The sequence below is a fragment of the Quercus suber genome, unplaced genomic scaffold (assembly GCF_002906115.3).
Source record: "Quercus suber isolate HL8 unplaced genomic scaffold, Cork oak 2.0 scaffold_344, whole genome shotgun sequence".
In the NCBI taxonomy this organism is placed as follows: domain Eukaryota; kingdom Viridiplantae; phylum Streptophyta; class Magnoliopsida; order Fagales; family Fagaceae; genus Quercus; species Quercus suber.
In genome coordinates this window covers 678671-679876 of record NW_027069796.1, presented here as the reverse complement: position 1 = coordinate 679876, position 1206 = coordinate 678671, and the positions used below count along the sequence as shown (strand labels likewise).

Below are 1206 nucleotides of genomic sequence, written 5' to 3'. Positions count from 1 at the left end.
TTTCAAAGTCCAATTCAGTATATATATATATATATATATATATTTTCAGTCATAGTTGGCAAGGTAGTGTGAAAAAAAAAAAAAAAAAAAAAAAAGTACTATTAGATGGACCAATTATGTAAAAAAAGTGTTGCTATGTGAATGTAAAATTGTCTGATAATTGTTGACAAGCTGATAAATATAAATAACAGAAAAAATAGATTGCCTTTAATGTCAACTGTCAAGTGTAGACTTTTACTGCATGTTACACTACTACTGCTTGAGAAATTTTGAAAAGGCGGAGGGCATGTGCCCCTCGACCCCCTCCCTCCGCCTTTGTCTCACGATATTATTCACACGTTTAAAAATTATTTTATTACAATATTTTTCAGTTTTCAGTTGTATTCAAACAAAACTTAGGGCTAGCAAATCAAGCCAAACTTCATAATCCTCCTCCAAATACCATGGTCACTTCAGATAATCATAAAGATTTAATAAGACTCGGATAAAGTTGAATCGATAGAAACTTACGTACCTGTAGATCAAGTGCCCCAAGGTAAGGCACATAATCAGCTAGATTGAAAGCCCCCGACAAGTTAAAGGCCTCCTCAATAAGCGTTTTCAAGTCGAATCTATCATCACTACTTCGCCCAAATATCATTCTACATGTAGTTTTCTCAGTAAGATCACACACTTTCCCCCTAAGGTCCACGACCTCATGCGCCGCCGCAGCCTTTTTCAGTGACTGCACCAGTGATCCTACCTCCTCCTTTCTCATAGGTGCAAATGAATCTATTTTTGAAACTCTAAGAAGTTGCAACGTACATAGTTTCCTAATGTTGCGCCAATACGAACCATACTCCGTGAAAGCCATGCCCTTGGTACCATAAGACAAGTACTCATAGACTTGGAGTTTAGGTCGGCTAGCAAAAATGGTGTCATGGGTCTTTAAAAAGAGCTCAGCAGCTTGAGGAGATGAGACCACAATAGTTGGTACATGGCCTAGCCGTAATGACATGATGGGTCCATATTTTTGGCTAAGCTATGGAGGGCACGGTGTGGGAGACTACCTAGCATGTGAAGGTTACCGATGATTGGTAAGGAACGAGGGCCCGGTGGGAGTTTAGGCTGATTTTTGTGGTCCTTTGGCCGTAATAGGATGTTATGAATGTCCAGATGGATAATAGAAGGAAAATAGCTAATGTCAATGAAGACATTTTGGGAATT

At 38.9% G+C, this 1206-nt stretch overlaps 1 protein-coding gene across 1 annotated transcript in view; it reads right to left on the bottom strand.

Moving 5' to 3' along the window:
• Nucleotides 1-997, bottom strand: part of LOC136061716 (cytochrome P450 CYP736A12-like) — a 3799-nt gene extending 2802 nt beyond the window's left edge. Inside the window, exon 1 of the mRNA XM_065759849.1 lies at nt 515-997. Coding sequence (XP_065615921.1) covers nt 515-997 — 483 coding nt within the window. The remainder of the gene's footprint in view (nt 1-514) is intronic.
• Nucleotides 998-1206: the final 209 nt, after the last annotated feature.